The sequence below is a fragment of the Dichotomopilus funicola genome, assembly GCF_033296635.1.
Source record: "Dichotomopilus funicola strain CBS 141.50 unplaced genomic scaffold C8A04scaffold_50, whole genome shotgun sequence".
In the NCBI taxonomy this organism is placed as follows: Eukaryota; Fungi; Ascomycota; class Sordariomycetes; order Sordariales; family Chaetomiaceae; genus Dichotomopilus; species Dichotomopilus funicola.
In genome coordinates this window covers 84,351-97,011 of record NW_026944071.1, presented here as the reverse complement: position 1 = coordinate 97,011, position 12,661 = coordinate 84,351, and the positions used below count along the sequence as shown (strand labels likewise).

Sequence of the window (12,661 nt, the reverse complement as noted above, 5' to 3'; positions counted from 1 at the left end):
CTTTCGGCCGGCATCTTTGAATGTGGGGTAGAATGTGGCTTGCGCCCAGCAAAACTTGACCACACCCGCCACACAAAACAAGATCAAGCCACACACCCCCTGGTGCCAAGCCCGAGCATCCAAGCAGGCCGCCGAAGCCTGGACGGCCCGCCAAGGTCAACTTTTCATCTTCACGCATTCTTTTCCTTGAGTCCTCTACCCAACTCTCACTCACTCTGGTCCTCACAACTCACAACACCAGCCACCGCCTGACATGTTTCCCACCCTTTCACGGCGGCTAGCACTTACACGACGGCTTGCACAAGCCGTCGAGTCAGCCGCCGAAGTTCCGACGACTGCGACTGCGTCTCCCGCGGCCCCAGCACACCCAGTATATAGACTCCGAAAGAAGTGGCCGCCGGACTTTTCTACCATGTCGCCGCAGCAGCAATTCAGGTTTGAGAAGAAGTTCAAGAGGCGGATTACAGACGCTAGGGCCACCCCAAGGTTCGACATGGCTCTAAGGTTATTCCAAGTCGTCATAACAGCTGGTATGTTTGGTTGTCCTTGTGTAGAGCTGAACCTTGATTTATTGACTTGCTTCTCAGTTTTCCTCACCTGGGGCACTCTTTTTCTAGATTATGGAACCCTGCCCCATCCGTTTGGTCCGGTGAGATGGATCCTTCCTCGTTTCTCGTACCCAGTTTCTTCCTTGCTAACCCGACCCTGGGCCAAGTTCCGCGAGGCTTTCTTTGGCTTCTTCCGCTCCCTCAGCGACGACCCAAGCAAGTTAAAGACGAACAACCGTCCTTCAGCGTAGCCGAGACTCGTCTTCTTCTCTCATGTACCATATCTGTTCTCACCACTTGGCGTTTGGCGTTGGATACCCTGCTTGGGACCCTTAACCCTGCATTTAGCCATGACCGGCTCGCGGAATATACCAGCGGGCCGGCTGGGTTCTCCAGCCAACTCGGGTTCTTCTCTCCTCCCTCTATCCATTGTGACCAAACAAACTTGCTGTATCCTGCTGAAAAGGAAGTGCGCATGTTGCTTCAATCCCTTCCATGTTCATAGCATATGACGCCCTCTCATTCCTTTAATCTCACCTCCCATGCCAAACCATCCCACCCATCCCCAGTCCCGCCCCCAGCGTTCCCCCTAACCCACCACCCGTCCTCCCCTCATTCACCGGCCTCTTCGCAACCGTCCCCTGAGCCCTAACACCCGCCACAATCCGCTCCATATTCGTCTCAATCACCACCCCGCCCACAATCATCTCCCCCAACGTCGCATGCAGCGTCTCATAGTTAAAGATCAAATCCAGCTCGCACACATTCTCAAACAGCCGATCGAGCGCTTCCACATACACCTGAATCAGATCGATCAGCGCCAGCGGGGACTCGGTCGAGGTCGAGATGACGATGAAGTAGAGCGTCGCGTAGTTGCGGTAGGTGACGAGGGAAGGTACGTCGTTTTGTTCTTGGGCGGACGAGGAGGTGTTGCTCGTTGAGGAGGCGGCGAGGAGAGGGGGTAGTGGGAGGAAGTTGCAGGAGCCGGAGGGTCGGTTGGAGACGAGGGTGAAGATCTCGGAGATTAGGCGCTGTTGGATGGAGGTGTCCTGTGGTGTGGTGGGGTGGTTAGATGCTGGGAAGGAAGGAGAGGTGGAATGGCTATAAGGGTAAGAGCGAGGGATGGGGACACACGAGTTGGGTATAAAACTTGGTGAGCCGCGGTTGGCCCTGGCCATTAAAGACGAGGAACGCGTTGATCATGGTTACAACCTTGGAATAAACTAAGACCGAAAGGAGTTGTGAGGGCTATGGATGCGTGGTCATAACGATTTGCGGCCGAGATGCGTTTGTTGATTTGATCTGAAGCCGCGTTCAAAGCTGACAGGTTTGGTTGCACCTGGAATCTGTTCCTGACGGAGGCAGTCGCGGGGGATGACGTGCACAGCAACGAGGAAGGGATCTTGGAGGGGTCATGGTCCGTGCACCAAGGAACTATGCTCGCTTATTGGTCCAATTTCCTTAATACCCCTACCGGCAGCGGTCGATCGAGTGGGTCCTTGAGCTCGATATCCGAAAGCTTCCAGAACTCGGCTCACGCAACACCACTTCCCCGCGAAATTACGACCGTTCAACCGAACGATCTATCTAATCCGGTCGTATAGTTTGACTCAATCTCGACAGCCAACCCAGGTTTTCAATTGTTTAGAACTATCCAGCCTCCGGGCCCAGCCTCGATCCCACCTAAAGCCTCAACCATGGCGCGCTCAAGTGCTTCCAAGCTCGCACGTGTTGCCCACCGCGGCCTGCAGAGCACGCGCATTGCGCGCACCAGCCTTGCGGCTTCGCCCGTTGCGGTCCAGTATGCACCCTCGGCCGCTCCCGCATCCGTCTTCACAGCTCGCCGTTCCGTATCAACTACTCCCCACCACTTCCAGAGCATTACCCCAGATGCCAAGGCGCCCAAGAATGCCGAGGCCACGCCCGTGACCAAGACGCCAGCAGATATCAGCGATGGAGAGTACCACAGTGTGGCGGATGAGTACCTCGACAAATTGCTCTTGCGGCTGGAGCAGCTGCAGGATGAGCAGGAGGAGGTTGATGTTGAGTTCTCCGTACGCACCCACATTTAAAAACCCCATTTACAGCCGGCCCATCTTATCTATTAGGTTATACCTCACTCGGAACTACACTAACACCCAGCCCCCCCAGGCCGGCGTCCTCACACTCAACCTCGGCCCCGAGATCGGCACCTACGTGATCAACAAGCAACCGCCTAACAAGCAAATCTGGCTGTCATCGCCCAAGACAGGCCCCAAGCGCTACGACTACGTCGTCTTCGGTGAGGGCCAGCACGAAAAACAGGACACGGCTCGGGGCGACTGGGTGTATTTGCGGGACGGGTCGACACTAGGCGACCTGCTAAAGGCTGAGTTGGGCATCGACTCCGGCCTGGCGGATACCGATATCGGGAGCTAGAAGCCCTATTCGGTCTCGTCGGAGGGGTTGGAGGGGCAGAAGGCTTGATTCAGTGCTGACTGGGTGGGGGGGTTGTGGGTACAGCGCTGTGTGTTATTATTGATGTGTCCATGACCAAAACGATTGTTTATGCGTTGAGTTCGTTCGGGTTTCTCTAAGCTAAAACCGGCTTGCTCGGTTCAGGGCTGAAGGGTAGCGGTTAGCGTCAGAGCTGTATGATAATACATTGATCTTGCTGTTAAAAACTCAATCTTGCTACAACTGGATTGCGTGGGCAAACCGATGAAGTTCATGCAAGTCACCTAACAAATCAAGTACATGTAACCGTGATTGTCTTCTCTTTTAAGTCGACAAATCTCAACGCTATATCAGGGTTAGGGTCAACCTCGCCCCTGAGCCAAGGCTACCTATTCGTGGTCTCGCCTGTCAGTTCAAGCTTCTTTAACTCGCAACTCTCTTTACATCTAAATGCGGAATTGAGGTTCCGTACCCAAGCGGGTTTCTCGTATTGATTACAATTTCCTAACGATTAGTTATCCAATTACTCGGTTCCCGGGCTTGAACTAATCATTTTTCTCCTCCAGAACCTTAAATGGCAACTTCAACCATAATTTATGCACAACTCGATCGTTGTGTTGTCTCCCGTCCTGCAATAAACCACGGCCCGACAGCGCCACTGTCAGCACTATCGAATGCACCCATAGACCCTGCAACCACCATTGAGCAGCCTTGTGGTTACCATTTTCCCCAATTCACGTCCAATTTTATTCCCCGCGTCGTCGAGTACCTGAACGGGCGTGAGTAAGCAGCCGTCCAATCCAACAGCTCTATTGGCCCACGCATCTGAGTAAGATCTTGTTCCGGAGCTCGCCGCCAAGGCCTCAACGCTGTTCTCTCACCATGCTTTCCCTATAGCGTGTTGGCCTGAGGGCTCATCGCCTCAGTTAGGCCCAGCTCTGGCTATCACTGTGTAGGCAGGCTGCTTTCCATCTTGCTGCCTGTGGACAATGTAACTTGGCGTGGACCTGTTTCTCACGATGCTGGGGTGAGATGCGTGAGCAGACTCAGCAACCGCCGCGCTGGCGTTGGAGAGGGTTGGCAATTGGGAGCCTGTCCGGATGCGGAGGGTAAACACCAAAATAGACCACGATGGGAGAGAGGTAATGTGAGGAGGGAGGCAAGAGGTCTAACCATGGGTTGGATGGTCCGCCGCTGGGGAAGTTGTACATAAAGACGGCGTTGCGCCCTCGTCGTGGTGTTGAGTTTTATTCAGCAACAGCAGAAATACCAGGGTCCATCGAACTATCTTCTCATCCCATCAACACAACATCTCAACAGCGATTCCCAACACAGACAATGGTCGGCCTCATGAAGTTCTTCGCCTCGGCGGCTCTCCTGGCCCAGAGCGCGCTCGCCTCCCCAGCTCTTGCCACCCGCGGTGAGGGCATTCACCTGTTCAACTGCCGTCCCTTTGGCGGTGCCGGTGTTCCCCAGACCTGGCTCTCCATCGTCGTGGTAAATATGCCCTCCCCGAACGAATAACCCACCCTAGTGATGGCCTCAAGACACTGACTTCGCAACTCCATCGTTAGTACTGCGCCAACGACTCCGACTGCAGCAACCTGAGCTACAGCCCGCCGTCGGACAACGTCTGCGTCAAGGGCACTTCCTCGAGCTCCGAGGTCTACCACATCTGGGAGGGCAGCAGCCAGTCGTGCACTTTCCCTACCGGCGTGACGTTCAGCTGGAACATCCCGTCCAACGCCCAGTCGCAGCCTAACTACTCTTCTGTCGGGTACGTTCTCCTTTCAGCCCCGACTCCTGTGCTTGTGGGGGTTAGATAGTCTTCTGATGTGTGTGCTGACACTACTCTCTTGTATAGATCTGGCTCGAACGGCTACCGGAGCTTTGCTGGCCACAAGGATGACCATACTGCCGGTCCCAGCTACAACTACCATAGCTGCGAGAAGGTTTACTACTATGTTTAAAGGGTGGGGTTTATAGGAGAAGTCCCAACGATTAGCAGAAACACAATGACACAATGACAAGAAAAGTAAAATTAAACCACAGTCCCTGTCTGGGTGACGTCCCGTGAACTCCCTTCTCACTGATGCTAAGAAACCGAGCTCAACATCCCCGGGCTATCCCCGGAACAGTAACTTAGCTTGAACTCTATTTAAACTCATCCGCCCTGCCTCCGTCTTCCCTCTTCAGGCTTGCCCACGTTTTCTGCTGGTTACACCAAACCCCCAAACAATGCACCCTAACAGCATACGGAGCTACTCACTAAGCCCGCAAACTCCGGCTATTAACCCGTTCCCGTCAATCTCGAAACGTAAAAGACAGCATAAAACACAGTTTACACTGTACAGAATACCCGCGTCGTCACGGGCCAGGTCGTAGCAGAGCGGGGCGAAGGATCAGCTGGCGCACCGGGTCTTCTAAGAACATTACGAGAGACGGCTCGCGTAGTTGGCGAGATCTAGCAGCGGCTTAACAAAGACATGTCAAAACCTGGGTAGTACTACCAATGTCTATGCAGTTAGTTGGCTGGACCGGTAACGGGCCGTGAGGTGGGAAGCGGTTGGAACGGTGACACTGCAGCGGGTGTTTTGAAGGTTTAGGTCTAAAAAATAGTAATAGTCTTGTATCTGCCTTTAATTCCTTGATCATTTGTCAGTTGTTTTATCCTTTCGAGATCTGGCTTTAACCACCTGGAGATAGTCCCAACCTCCCAACTACCAACAAGATACAAGACCAATAATAAAAACAAACCTCTTGACAGGAGAAAGTACACACCCACCCACGCATACACCCACACAGAAATAAATCCATTGACAACCGCCACAATGCTCCGCCTAACCCAAAACACCATGCAAACCCAAGTCGCCACCCAAGCGCACAACCTCCCCCTCCTCGCCACCCCCTCCCACTGCGCGAACAAAACCTTCATCGTCACCGGCGCCAACGTCGGTCTCGGCCTCGAAGCCGCCAAACACCTCGCCTCCCTCGGCGCGGGCCGTGTCATCCTCGCCGTGCGGGACGTTACTAAGGGGGAGGCGGCCAAGGCGGAGATTGAGGGCGGGCTTCAGGGTAAAGCTGGCGGTACCGGCGTGGTGTCGGTGTGGCAGTTGGATTTGGAGAGTTATGACAGTGTGAAGGCGTTTGTGAAGAAAGCGGAGGCGGAATTGGAGAGGATTGACGCGGTGATTGAGAATGCGGCATTGGCGCCTTCGGTGCGGGAGGTGGTGACGGTGAATGGGGAAGGGGTGGCGGCGCATGTGAAGGCGGTGACGGTGAATGTGCTGGGGACGTTGTTGCTGGCGGTGTTGTTGGTGCCGGTGATGCGGGCGAAGGCGGCCAAGTTGAAGGCGAATTGGGAGGAGGGGAACTTTGAGGATGGCGTGCAGAGGCTGGTGATTGTCACGAGCCGGGGCGCGTTTGATGATAATACCAAGGGGATGTGGGAGAAGATTAGGGAGGATCCGATTAAGGGGATGGATGCGGAGGATATGTTCCCCGTCGCGACGTGAGTTTTATGCCTCTCTCCCTGCATCTCCGGCATATTAACACAACCCAGTTACCCCCTTTCGAAACTAGCCACCACCTTCGCAACCCGGCATCTCGCTCGCGTCATCGCCCCCCTCGACCAGAACGGCAGCGGCGTCATCATCAACCTCGTCTGCCCCGGCCTCTGCATTACTACCCTCGGTCGCAATGCCTCGCCCGAGCACGCCGAGAGGCTGCGGAACCTGCACAAGAACTTCGGCCGGACGGCCGAGGATGGTAGCCGCACGCTGCTTCACGCGGCCGTGGCTGGGCCGGAAAGCCATGGCCATCTGTTGCATTCTTGCGTGGACGGAGAGTAAGTTCTCAGGAATTCCGGATAAGTACACGCGTGGATGAAACTGTGAGCTAACGGAAGATGAACAGGCCGGACCTTCCTGACTGGGTTAAGAGTGACTTTGAGGAGCAAAAGCACACTTGGGAGGTCATCGCGAAGGAACTGGAGGCTATTGAACCGGGGTGTGTTAGCAAGCTGTAGTGTTGAGCGGTAGGATGTCAACATGGGGCTTACCTGGAAGTAAATCTGGAGTCTGCCCTCAACGGGAATTCAGTTCAATAACACATGGTCCAATACACATGCAAGAAGCTGATGGCTGAGTCCATAACCGAATCAATATGTCTGGGTATCTGGGTATCTGGACTATCCCGCTCACATATCCAAAAGGTATACCTATCTTTCCATCACATCACCCCGCCACACCGATGGCATAAGGCAACCGCCCTTTCCATCGATCCCACCACCCCGGCCGATGGTATGCCGCTGGCCTACCCATCTTCTCCAGACAAATTGCCCGGTTATTTCTCTTCCGACGATCTAGGCACTGACATCGACAGCCGATGGCCCCGTCCGTCTCAGGACTCCACCCAGCAGAACCTACGGCAGCGGCGGCCAGCGCCTCGTTCCCCGGTAGCTGGGCATCGCCCGGAGCGTTACCGGGACATTGGAAGAAAGGCTCATGGTGGTAGCCAATATCAGAGAAATGGTGCAGCTCATGGGGCTTAAGCAGCAGGTGCACAGCCAACGAGTGCACGGGAGCGTCGCCCCAGCGCTCATGATAGAAACCACCGCTGCGGTCAAGATGATCAAACAGGGCCTGATACGAGTCGCTGCGGAAGAAATCGAGGGAGGCAATCTCGAAGTTGCTCCAGTAGTGGCACAGGTTCCAGCGATCGCCGGCCCACGACGTGTGCGCTGCACTAAGCAGGCCAAGAAGTAGCCGAACTGGGTACAACTGCAGATACCACGGCGCTGGCGTGTCAAGCATGGCGTTCCAACTCGGGGTTTTCGGGATGTCGTGGGCGGCGCGGAAGTTATCGACCTCGCGGAAGAGAGACGGGCACGTGTTGGGCTCTTCCCAGAGCGCAATGGTGTAGCCGTAGACCTTGTTGTTGCGGGCCATGGCTGCGAACGGGTCATACGTAAGGGCGCAGGTGAAGCGAACGCCAGGTTCGATGCGCCAGTACCACTTAAAGGGGGCCAAAACAGGGTGTTTGTAGAAAGCGCCCGAGTAGAAGCGGCACATGTGGTGGTACGACTCCTTTCCGCCGTTCCAGACACGGGCTCGGTCCTGTTGAGCCATGGACTGGCGAGCGCGCTCCTGATCAACCCACGCGGGGTACGTCCAGTCCGCACTGGGGATGACCTCAAAGATGGCGTCGCCGCTGACTGTCTCCTCAAGTTCGCGGACGAAATCCTCGTCCCAGGGCTCGTCGTTCAGAAAAACCACAGGGTAGTTAAACCACTGGTTAAACTGGGCCTCGACGTTCCGCATGGTTTCACGCGCCTCATCTCTCTCGGAGTTGCGGGCGAGCATGACCAAGGCGGCATTCTCACGAGGGCTGACGGCCTCGAGGCGCGGGTCACGGCATTGTGTCGCAAACGGTGCGTCGAGATCGTGCGATGGACGCGGAATGCTATGCCTGTACACGTGTATCAGTGCTTCGAGGGCACAGAATAGGAGGGCCAGAGTGAGACCCTGGAAAAGGAGGCGATGGCGGCGGACCAAGCGCCGGGCCTGCCGGGCGATGGTGACGGCCAACGCAAAAATGGAGATCATCTTGTATGCATTTTGGAGTTTGGTGTTCCAGGGAAAAAGCTAACAAGTTGAACAGACCTAGTTAATGAATTCAGTTGAGGTCCGTTCTTGCCTCCTGCTCCTGGCCGTGCTGCGCCGCGTGACAGCCGGGAAGTCGCCCAGGGGGCCGCTCCTTCCCTTCTGGGCGGCTCTCAGCTTACATGGCGACTAACCCAGTGAAGGTTGGGATTAACGCGAGATCTCTTTCAGTGCAGGGTCTTTTCAACAACGGTTCTTCAGTCTCTTGGGGTTTTGGAGTGTATCTTCCCACGGGAAAGGTATGTTGTTAAAATGTGGGAACACCTTAGTTTGTGTTTATGAAGGTGACCCCAAAAAGTGGGGATTAGCAAAAAGAAGCTCAACGCTGCGCGATCCGAGATTCGAACTCGGGTCACTCGCTGGTCCAAGATGAGATGGGAAGCGAGAATTCTAACCACTGAACTAATCGCGCTTAGAACGTTGTCAAAAACCATCAGCCCAGACATTTATCAACGCAAAAGCAGGACAACAAGACCCCAACCTCATTGCAACTTGAACCATGGAACACAACCCTCAACGAGCAACCGCAACGTTCCGGGAACGCGCTGATTAACATCAACACAGAAACAACCACGAGGCAACCCCCCAAGGCAGAACTTGCACTCAGATATCCGTAAATCACCAACCCTGCGCAGCACAAGCAACCCCGCCAACATACATGTCACTTTTCACTTTTTAGGTGATCACCTTGGAAGGTGTCCATTCCTGGAACTTCCTAGGAATTGCCCTTGAAGTTCTTAGAAAGTTCTTGAATCCATGATCAATCAAATTGTTTGACGTGAGCGGCAGGCCACCTAACACACCATTTCAAGATTCGAAACACCGTTGACGAATCCGTTTGCCGCGGCAGGACAGGACGGGAGAGGCCTACCATGCAACGACGTAGCAGTGTCTGATTGGCAGCCAAAGACCTGGGAACCCAGTTACATCACGACTTGCAGTCACAAGTCGACAAACGAAGAATCACGAAGCCATCCATGCACCCCTCCAAAGCGCAAACGGAAAACACACCCGGCCGTCGCGAGGGATCTCAGTCCCAATGCAGAACGGGGATTTGTTGGTCAAAACAAGCGCCCGATAGGCCGGCCGCGGGGCGACCACCCTCCCTCAGGAAACTAATGGCCAATTTCTTGCCCATGCTGCCCGCAGCCTCGCCTTTCGAGTGACTCCAAATTCCAATCACATCTCAAACTTTGCCTCTGACTGGAACAACAATGCGCAGAGGCCTCTTGCAGGCTGAACTCACCACACCCTCCCACACACCCACATCGGCCGAGGCCCGGGGGAGTGGGCCAACGCGCCGAGCCGGCCGGCTGTCTGCCTTGCAGTTGGGAGTGCACAAAGCCATTGTTGGTTGTCAATCTCGTGTAGTAAAAATGGCCTCGCGCAAGGCAGCCGGCCAGGGTCGCGTGATGGCGGGAAAGGTAAGTTAGGAAAAGAAAAAGACAGGAAAAGGTAATGAAAAGCAAACAAGTGGCCAAAAGGGTTACCAGATCCCGGGCCATTCTTATAAAACGGGACCTCGGCAGCTCTCCATTGTTTGACTTGAGCCCGAGCCTATCGTCGTTGTCGTTTTTCTTTGTTTCTAATCCAAGCCTTTAACAATACGCCGAATCCACGAAACAAGATGTCTTCATCCGCGGAGAGTGACGGTTACAACGACCTCGAAACGGCCATTCGGGTTCTCACCGAACGACCCTCGGCTCAACGTATTGCCCGGATCGCACAGGACAACGCGCAACTAAGGGATGCCAACAAGAAGCTTACGGAAGAGAATAAGACGTTCCCCGATCTGTGCAAACGATTCATGCACGAGGCAGAGCAAGCAAAGAGGGAGCTTGATTCCACGACAGACGAGCTTGAGAACCTTCGGAAAGAAAAGCAAGCGGCGGACGCTAAGCTCGCGGACAAGTCCAAGAGCCTTGACAAGAGCATACAGCAGATAGTCGCCCTCGAGGCTCAACATGAAGAAGGCCGCAGAAAAATGGAGAAGGACCTCAAAAGGAAGACGTCCGAGTTAGACAGACTAAGGACCTGCTTCTTGGACCTCAACGTGACGCCCGGTCCTGAATCACTGTCAGTTTGCCGCGGATTCCACTTCTTACAACCCATGTAACCTAACCATCTTTGATATCAGGGGCGACATATTCAAGAGCCTCCGTGTTGCAGCCCGTGATCTTGCAAGCACCTTCTTCGGCTACCACCTCCCCACCGAGGTCCTCGCCCAGTCCGGCGACTGGACCAAGATCAGCGAGCACCATTCGAAAGACTCGCCCATCCCTTTGCTCCTGGCCAACTCACTCCTCGCCAAGCAAACCCGTACAGCCCTTGTCATCTCCGTCCTCGGATTCGAGCTGTGCCAACACATCTTCCAGCCAACATACCTCAACGAGTACCCCGGCGTGAACAAACTGTCGACCGACCTTGCTGGGATAGACCCATACCAAGAGTGCCATCTCCGCTCGGTGCTCCTGAAAACTACCCAAGCCATGTGCCGCCCGCAAGGCAACCCCAAGGCCGCGGCTAAAGCCATCATCACGCTGCTCAGCCCAGTGGTCGAGACATCCAAGCGGAGCAGCTTCGAAATCGACGTCCACAAGCTTTGCCAGCAAGCCCTAGAAACATGGCGAGATATCCAAACATGGGACATCCTCGTCGTACCAAACCTCGGGTCCAGCCGTGCTGCCAAGCGCAGATATCGCTGGCAATCCTTCGCTACACCTACCCCAACCAAAAGCACCGGAAAACAACGCCCCAACAACCCCCCCTCCTCCCCCCCTCCAACCCCCGCAGACGAAACCCCCATCGACCTCCTCACCGGCACAGCCGTCTGGCCAGCCTTCATCAACCTCTCCGTCGACCCCGAAGACGATGACGACGATCCGACCCTCGCAGCGGGGTACATCCTCCCCGCATCTGTCATATCCGACGCTGAGAAGGAACTCGCTGCCGCTGCTGCGTCTGCGGCTGCAGCTGGGCCGGTGTCGCCTACTGGTTCTTTTGTGAGGTCGGGTGGTGCGGGGGCTGGAGGGGGAGGAGGAGGGTATTTGCATCGGGAGTTGAGGGAGGTGGAAAGAGGGGCTGGGGCGGGGACGGGGTCAGGATCAGGGAAGAGGAGACGGTCGAGTGTGGTGAGTGGTGGGAGTGCGAGTAGTGTGGTGAGTGCTAGTGGTGGTGGTGGTGGTGGGACTGGGAATGGGAAGAAGGAGGTGGGTTTTTTAGTCAATGGGCAAGGGGCAGGGTCGAAAGGCGGGTGAAGAGGAAGATTGGGAGGGGTTTGGCTGGGGGTGAGCAGGAGTGAGTTGAGGTGCTTGGTTGGATGTGTTGAGACTGTCTGTAATGAGTAATGACTTATGAGGTGAAATATCGTGTGGTTATTTGTTGCTAGTGTACTTTGACTTCATGTTTTGGTTTAGTCTTTGTAAGAATTAAAATAGGTAACCCGATATCATTTTTGTTGGTTGGGAGGAAAGGAAGGTGCGAAATATTTTGAAGTTTGGCATGTGAGTAGGCACCACCGAAGGTGGGAGAGCATTGAGAAGAAATAGATGAGGTCAAGAAATCGAAACTGGAAAATAGCGTCGAAATACCCATCAAGGAAGCAGCATACCAAAAATATGTAATAAACAATAAGCATAAGAAATAAGAAAACAATTCACGGAACTTTGTTTTGGTGACTTGTGGGAGAAGAAACAGATCAACAACAAACAAGCACTATATAACCCCCCAGTGCAGTCCACTCAGTCACCAATACACCACAAGCAAAAAATTGTGCGTGGTGTAGTGGTCCAGCTGTGTACCTAGTTGGATACTGTCCCAGGACGAAACACTGACCGGCCCCCTGTCTGACCACAGCTCAGTTCTTTTTGGGTTCGATTCCTGTTAGAAGCAACTTTTTTGTTTTTCCTTTCAATTACATTTTCACACCAGGCACATATTCGGAGGCAAGCAAGGTTAAAAACCAACACACAGCATAGCAGATACGCCAAATCATGAACAATCAAGAATAAATTA

General features: G+C 54.4%; 7 protein-coding genes and 1 non-coding gene across 8 annotated transcripts; 5 read left to right on the top strand and 3 right to left on the bottom strand.

The window, feature by feature from the left end:
- Window positions 1–253: 253 nt before the first annotated feature.
- Window positions 254–799, top strand: C8A04DRAFT_13629 (uncharacterized protein; the record flags this gene model as incomplete). Its single annotated transcript, XM_062777787.1, has 1 exon — window positions 254–799. The coding sequence occupies one exon, from the start codon at window positions 254–256 to the stop codon at window positions 797–799; it is 546 nt and encodes a 181-aa protein (XP_062635367.1).
- Window positions 800–1,081: 282 nt separating this feature from the next.
- C8A04DRAFT_30397 (clathrin adaptor complex small chain) lies at window positions 1,082–1,751 on the bottom strand (the record flags this gene model as incomplete). The annotated part of the gene is made up of 2 exons (XM_062781364.1): window positions 1,082–1,597; window positions 1,683–1,751. The coding sequence occupies 2 exons, from the start codon at window positions 1,749–1,751 to the stop codon at window positions 1,082–1,084; spliced, it is 585 nt and encodes a 194-aa protein (XP_062635366.1).
- Window positions 1,752–2,245: 494 nt separating this feature from the next.
- Window positions 2,246–2,966, top strand: C8A04DRAFT_38650 (Frataxin-like domain-containing protein; the record flags this gene model as incomplete). The annotated part of the gene is made up of 2 exons (XM_062784296.1): window positions 2,246–2,602; window positions 2,700–2,966. 2 exons carry the CDS (start codon window positions 2,246–2,248, stop codon window positions 2,964–2,966), a joined length of 624 nt encoding a protein of 207 aa, XP_062635365.1.
- Window positions 2,967–4,322: 1,356 nt separating this feature from the next.
- C8A04DRAFT_13651 (uncharacterized protein) lies at window positions 4,323–4,954 on the top strand (the record flags this gene model as incomplete). The annotated part of the gene is made up of 3 exons (XM_062777796.1): window positions 4,323–4,481; window positions 4,559–4,761; window positions 4,849–4,954. 3 exons carry the CDS (start codon window positions 4,323–4,325, stop codon window positions 4,952–4,954), a joined length of 468 nt encoding a protein of 155 aa, XP_062635364.1.
- Window positions 4,955–5,839: 885 nt separating this feature from the next.
- On the top strand, window positions 5,840–7,011 carry C8A04DRAFT_38648 (uncharacterized protein; the record flags this gene model as incomplete). Its single annotated transcript, XM_062784295.1, has 3 exons — window positions 5,840–6,495; window positions 6,547–6,831; window positions 6,900–7,011. The coding sequence occupies 3 exons, from the start codon at window positions 5,840–5,842 to the stop codon at window positions 7,009–7,011; spliced, it is 1,053 nt and encodes a 350-aa protein (XP_062635363.1).
- Window positions 7,012–7,219: 208 nt separating this feature from the next.
- Window positions 7,220–8,590, bottom strand: C8A04DRAFT_30393 (glycolipid 2-alpha-mannosyltransferase 1; the record flags this gene model as incomplete). The annotated part of the gene is made up of 1 exon (XM_062781363.1): window positions 7,220–8,590. The coding sequence occupies one exon, from the start codon at window positions 8,588–8,590 to the stop codon at window positions 7,220–7,222; it is 1,371 nt and encodes a 456-aa protein (XP_062635362.1).
- A 383-nt stretch (window positions 8,591–8,973) lies between these two features.
- On the bottom strand, window positions 8,974–9,059 carry C8A04DRAFT_t100. Its single transcript has one exon. It is a non-coding gene; the product is annotated as a tRNA-Gly (tRNA).
- A 1,215-nt stretch (window positions 9,060–10,274) lies between these two features.
- On the top strand, window positions 10,275–11,904 carry C8A04DRAFT_13582 (uncharacterized protein; the record flags this gene model as incomplete). The annotated part of the gene is made up of 3 exons (XM_062777771.1): window positions 10,275–10,723; window positions 10,785–11,641; window positions 11,690–11,904. 3 exons carry the CDS (start codon window positions 10,275–10,277, stop codon window positions 11,902–11,904), a joined length of 1,521 nt encoding a protein of 506 aa, XP_062635361.1.
- Window positions 11,905–12,661: the final 757 nt, after the last annotated feature.